General features: G+C 43.9%; 1 protein-coding gene across 1 annotated transcript in view; it reads right to left on the reverse strand.

Moving 5' to 3' along the window:
* LOC107093710 (atherin-like) overlaps positions 1–6,948 on the reverse strand; it is a 64,338-nt gene that overhangs the window by 5,053 nt on the left and 52,337 nt on the right. The window contains exon 3 of the mRNA XM_015388918.1: positions 3,835–3,981. Coding sequence (XP_015244404.1) covers positions 3,835–3,981 — 147 coding nt within the window. The remainder of the gene's footprint in view (positions 1–3,834; positions 3,982–6,948) is intronic.

The raw sequence follows: 6,948 nt of genomic DNA on the forward strand, positions 1-6,948 counted from the left end.
ATTAGCACATTGCTATCACCAGGTTAACACTAGCCCATTGCTATCACATGCAAACACTAGCAAATTGCTATCACCATGCTAACAGTAGACCATTGCTATCACCATGCTAACACTTGCCCATTGCTATCACCATGCTAACGCTAGCCCATTGCTATCAACATGCTAACACTAGACCTTTGCTATCACCATGCTATAACTAGCCCATTGCTATAACTATGCTAACACTAGCCCATTGCTATAACTATGCTAACACTAGCCCATTGCTATCACCATGCTAACACTAGCCCACTGCTATCACCATGCAAACACTAGCCAATTGCTATCACCATGCTAACAATTGCCTATTTCTATCATAATGCTAACGCTAGCCCATTGCTATCACCATGCTAACGCTAGCCCATTGCTATCAACATGCTAACACTAGCCAATTGCTATCACATGCAAAAACTAGCCAATTGCTATCACCATGCTAACACTAGCCCATTGCTATAACCATGCTAACACTAGCCCATTGCTATTACCATGCTAACACTAGCCCATTGCTATNACCATGCTAACACTAGCCCATTGCTATAACCATGCTAACACTAGCCCATTGCTATTACCATGCTAACACTAGCCCATTGCTATTACCGTGCTAACACTAGCCTATTGCTATCACTGTGCTAACACTAGCCTATTGCTATCACATGCAAAAACTAGCCAATTACTATCACCATGCTAACAGTAGCCTATTGCTATCACCATGCTAACACTAGCCTATTGCTATCCCCATGCTAACATTTGTTTATTGCTTTCTCCACTCCCGTCTCTATTCCACCATCACAGACTCAGCGTCGCCACTTGTCCGCTTTTCCAGGAAACAATGAAACTGACCATGGCGTATTGCTATTGTTGCTAACGCTACATTCACATCAACACACATACTGGTCAAATTCTCCAGTGTAGAAGTAAATAAAGCAGGTATGAGAAAGGGTCTGAATGAGGTCGATTTATATCATGAAAATTATTAAACGTGAACTTAAAGACAATTTCAGGAAGATCGTACCAGTGAAATACCAGTTTAAGATTCCTTTAAATGAAAATTAACTGGCGCAAGGAGAAGGGCCAAATATCCCACAGAGGGATAGCAGAAACTCCCTGATATCTAGAAAGCATGTGGTAGCGGTGCATCCTGTTAAATATCTATCTCTGTGTTGGTGTGAATCAGAGGAAGTCCTACAGAAACAAAGCAGCGATCCTGCTTCACGTTTTGCAGTGAATGCTGAATAAATATTCAAACCCGGAAAGAGAACGTCTCAAATACATCAGTAGAGGAGTAAAAATGAAGGAGGAGTGATTGAGAACTTCTGAACGGAAGGATGCTGCCGGTTTTTATTATTAGCCTGGAAACATGTGGACAGTTCTGCTGACTGAGCGGATTACAGGATGAATAAAAAAAACACAAAACAAACCGAAAAAAGTTTACTTAGTAGCACTTTTAAGAGAAAAGTGTCGCCTATAAAATATTCATTTAAATAAAGTTTAAATGGTGGCAGCTCTCCACAGCCTCCAGGTAGAACCTGGTAGTTCAATCATCACATGCTTAATTTTAAAGCAAACAGCTCCTTTTGTTTAACCAACAGGCAGAGCAGTACAATTACAGAGAGAGAGAGAAAGAAAGCAGCGAATCCTGACTGTGAAGAAACGACTGTTGCTGTTAATCCGCTGTACAGTCTGGAGCTGTTTATCACGATCAAACCCCAGATTACCGCTTCTGTTGGTTCCTATATGCCTCACACACACTTTTTCTAACAGCGACGATCAGATTCTGATGAAAAACACCAAAAAAAAAAAAAAAGAAAAAGAAGGAAAAGCCCTGCTGATTGGCTCAAACACGGGCACGACAATTAGAGGTCAGGAGGAGGTGACGTGTCGACTTATCGGGCCAGAGGTGGATTTTTATCACACTTCCTGCGATGGTTAAAAATGATTAATAGAAGAAGAATAAGAAAAAAGGAACTTTAGTTGTTTTTGCAGAGTTGCTGCAACTGAAGAGCGATTCTGAGAACAGAGGAGGGTAGAAACACCACAAGAGAGAGGGAGGGAGGGGGAGAGAGAGAGCAGAACAGATGCTGCTGCTGCTTAATAAACGCTGCTTTGGATGAACGTTAATAAACCAAGGCGGGGGGGCTGTTACTGGTAGAATGTGTTTTTCTTGCTGAAGTTATCAGGCTGGTTATCACTGTGTGTGTGTGTGTGTGTGTGTGCGTGGTCCAGATGGCGGATAACAGGCCCTGCCTTTATTAGCCAGCGCCGCCTGATAACGACCTGGTATTGATCCCAGGTTGAAAGAGCAGCTTCGTCAAACATGGCTGATTTACAGAGCGCTGATAATGGCAGCGCCGGGCAACCGAGGAACCCCGGAGAGGAGGAAGACGAGTAAATCAGCACTGTGATGATGAAGGTGTGTGAGCGAGGCCTAAACAGAAAGCAATGGATGCCGAGTCGCTTTTCTATCGATAAACTGGCTCACATGTGCAGCACGCCTGACTTCTCTCATCTTCTTCTTCTACAGTCGGCACATAACCCACCGCTAACCTCAAAAACACACACGCGCACACACACACGCACGCACGGCAGCTAATCTCTAATCTGGTCTCGATTAGCACCTGACAGAATTTCCATGGGTTTATCAAACCGAGCCAACCAGCAGACGCTTATCAGCCTCAGCCCCCAAATTTCACAACAGCAGGAATTTTTTTTAGATTAAAAAGAGAAAAAAAGAAACACAGCCAGGGAAATCTTGAATAAGTCGATCGAATATGAGAGAAAACTGCTATCACAGGGAGAGATGGAGGTGCTGGAGGTGGGGGGGAGGCGGCGCTCCGGGATAAGAGGGCCGACTAACCGGGGGGCCACAGAAATGTTTTCTTCTTCTGGTTGTTTTCTGACGAGATAAAAAAGCGACACACATGGAAGCTACAAGCTCATAAAGCACCGGCGGCCATTTTTCCTGCCTCTCTTTGGGACGATGCCGGCCTGCTGACAGACAGCGGCTGAGCTTCGGCTGAACGGCCGCTAATTACAAACGGTTAATGGGTAATCAGCAGGATGTGACCTGGAAGCTGCTTCCTATCAGAACCAGGGAAAACTCTGTGCTTTTATTTTGAAGGGATGTAGTGAGCAGAAATCTTCTAGTTTCAAGTCTTCCCTCCAAAAAGTCATCAGGTTGAAGCTTCTCATCCACTCAGTGTGACCTGCTGGATGTGTTCTCTTCATCCTCTGACATGGGAGCTGGCTCGGAGCTCGTCTGCCTGGCTGTGTGCTACTGGACGGGGCCGCCAGCGGAGCTGATTTACAGTTACCTTTTGTATCTCTGCTTCTTTTTGTATCTCTGCTTCTGTCTCCTTGAACCCCAGTCGGCCTCAGCAGATGGCCGCTCACATTGAGCCTGGTTCTGCTGGAGGTTTCTTCCTGTTAAAAGGGAGTTTTTCCTCTCCACTTTCGCTACAAGCATGCTTAGGCTGAGGGATTGCCTTAGGAGTCAATGAGTCGATTGTTGTGAATTGGCGCTATATAAATCAATTTAACGGAATCATCACCTTCAGCGGCTGGCGGGCGGAGCATTGCGCTCTGCTGCCACCTGCGTGGATTCTAGCCGCTACAGAAACTTCATCCTGCAGACATATCAACTGTGACCTTTGACCCGCAGCCCTTTGTGCCTCCTCTCCTTGTCCACAGCTCCTCTGTCTGTTGAATGGCTCATAAATGGCGCGGAGGGAAGCAGCAATCTATTCTAGGGTGGTATGGTGTCAGCACACCGCCCACTGTGCGGTGTCTCATGGGCCTTACCTTCGTTGTAGAGTGGCGTGTAGGACGGGGGGCTGCAGCTGTCACCTTCTGCAGAATCCTCTGGATCAGAGGCTCCGCCCTCCTCTCCTGACAGGCTGGGCGTGTCCGCGCTGCTCTCTTCTCCGCCGCCCAGATCCCCGAGGGAACCTGACACCAAAAATAAAAACAAGTTGAATTTTTTTTAACACTTTTTGGAGAAAAAAAGAGCAATAACTTAGAATTTTTCCTCTTTAAGTTGTTCCAAAACAGTTAAAAAACAATCCACTGGACTTTTTTCAAGTTTGAAGACGTTTCGCTTCCCATCCAGGAAGCTTTTTCAATTCAAAATGTCTCTTTAAGTATTTATTTGCTCAGAGTAAAGCAGATGATCAAATGAACGTCGAGTCTTTTTAACCAGCATGGACTCGTGACTCTTAAACCCCAAGATGGAGTGTCGGTTTGTTAGGTCCCGACTGTCTTTTGCTCATTTCTGTTTTTGCTTTTAACTTTCTCAAACAAAATATTTGGAAGACAGAAGCAAATGATACTATTGTGAGCTGATAACAGAAGACAACCCAGGATCAAAGGTGTAAAAATAAATGAAGATACATGAACTTTTATTTCTGTTTGACATAGAATCACAGATCAAATCCGTTTTTATTGCGGTTTTTAGGTTTAATTTCTCTTAGTTTTTTGATCAATAAATGGCCTTTTTTGCTGCAGCTCAGTCAAACATAAAGGGTTCAAGTTGTGATGGATCTAAAACAGAAGAAGAAGCTTTTCAATCCAACAAGAAGGTGAAGAAGTAGAGAAAACTGCAGAAAAAGACGGTCGGCTGAACGGCAGAAGGGAGAAATTAAAGCCCTAAAAACAGATATTTCTCCATATTTTAAATAGAGTAATTCAGAAAGGGGCGTCAGGATTGGACACGCTGAACGGTTTAATCCAAAAGATTAATAGCAGGAAGCCGAAGGGAACCTCAGAGCCAAATGACAGCATACCTAAAATTACAGCTAAAAGAGTGATTAGTGCCGGGCTGATCGCTATCAATTACAGTCCCATAATCCCTGCTGACCAGAGTAATTATACACTACTTTTGATCTATTTTAGCCTGTTTGAAGATTATATCCCCCGCAAAAAAAAAAAAAAAATAGTCAGTTAATATGGATTTAATGCGACTTTCATTAATGCTTCTCTCTCTATAGGATGGATCCTTTAACAGATTGAAGCGGGAACATTTACAGGCAGAGGGCCTCCAGGGCCTGCAGCCGTCTGCGGCTCCCAGAGGATCCACCGACGGAGGATCGAAGACGACCGGGAGGACGAGGGTGAGGGTGGGCCCTTGGCTTCTAGGCGAAACGAATCCCGACTCAGATCAGGGAGTCTTTTTCCAGCCCTCCATCCAGAACAGGTTGCAAATTAATTTCCAGGAGGCTGCGCAGAGCCAAGGAACAGGGCGAGGGGGTGTGTTTCTAAAGCCGTGACTGGGGGGCGTATATATTTACACTGCTGGAACAAAAGGACGCTATAATCTATACAAAGCACACAACAATACCCGTGAATAAAGCAGCTTGTAGAAAAAGGGAGAGGCAATTTTTCTAATTCTGTTAATTTCACTTCCAAAGCAATTAAAAGCAGGCAGAGATAATGGCGGGAAACAATCGGCGGCTGACAAAGTGTTTCTGTCTTTGTAAATGAAACATCTTTAGGCTAATTTCAACTTCCACGCCTGCATGCTTCACTCTCATTTCAGATAAAAACGAGCAGCAGATTTGGACCAAAGCAGAGAGGAAGGGAAGGAGGACAGAGATCGATCCGGTGTGGAGAACATTTTTAGCTCCATGTCGTCCAAGCTTTGCTCCATCTAATTTTCCATATCTGGAAGGACGTTTTCATACAATTAATTTCCCTTTAATCAGAGTTGTACAAAGGCGCTTCTGTGTGTAAAATTCCAATTATATTTCTTGTTTAAAGCGGAGGTTTAAATGATGGTTCCTGTCCTCGTTAAAGCGCCGCTTTAATGAATCAATCACATCAAATGGGGCAAAAACTCTCCGCTCTGCTTGCCGCCTTCTGTCCCTGCAGAAATATCTTCCTTTCCCGTTTCCCCCTCTTCTGGTGTGGGACACTTGGCAGAAAGCCTCGATAAGTCAGCCCGGTTCTGCTTCATTTAGCTCCCAGTTTCCAACTCAAACTGGTTCATCTTTCCAGCAGATATCCTGGAGGATCAGACTGGGCTCCTTCCATGTTCATTGGGACCCGTTTCTGCTTTCCAGGATCTAAGAAGGAAATCTGGTTCCGTCTGGAGCCTGAAACCTTTTCTCTGTTTGGCCTCATCTCTGCACAAACAGGAAGTAAAACCGGCAGCATATTAAAGATGAGATGGAGATCTAACCGAAGCATGAATCAACGTTTCCTTTGCTTCCTGAGGCAGCGGCGGCAGGAGACTCCAAAGGGCCGACGGGTCGCAGCAGCTCGCCACTACTGGAGCTGATTTACTGTGAGGTCTGAGCTGCAGGTTCCTTCCTAGGAACCCTAACCTGCTAAATATATGAAAGCTGCTTCAGAAGAAAGGAAGAAACTGGTCTCAGTTATGATGCATTTAAAACATAAAAAAATAGTCTGGGAAATATTCATTGACCAACTTTTAAAAAGTAGAAAAAAAAATAATTTGATGTTTTTCAATCAGATGGAGCGAATTAATGAGGCGATGCAATTTGTGATGTCATATGTTTACGTTACACCTGGCTGGAGTAGACAGGAAGTAGTTTTATTTTTTCATTTGTTCATGTCATTATTGCATAATCTTTTTGTTTTTCCATACATGAACAAAAAAGATCAGAGGGAAGATAAATCTTGTATTATCTGTTCCTAAAAGTTAGCAGCTAGCATGTACCACAGCGCCAGGATGGAACGAGGCTTTAATAAATGTTGAGGCCGACAGGTTGTACTATTACTGCATTGGAAAACAGCTGATCAGTCATCTACATCAGATCTTAGTCCACCTCGTATTTAACCGTTTATGCTATTTCAAAAAAGTCAAAAATTTCCATTAAACTAAAAAACTTTTTTGCACATTTATGAGGTTTATCAGAGTTATCACAGGATTTGCATAAAGGCACCTAACAGGAAGGC

The sequence above is a fragment of the Cyprinodon variegatus genome, unplaced genomic scaffold (genome assembly GCF_000732505.1).
Source record: "Cyprinodon variegatus isolate N-32 unplaced genomic scaffold, C_variegatus-1.0 Scaffold442, whole genome shotgun sequence".
Taxonomy (NCBI): Eukaryota; Metazoa; Chordata; class Actinopteri; order Cyprinodontiformes; family Cyprinodontidae; genus Cyprinodon; species Cyprinodon variegatus.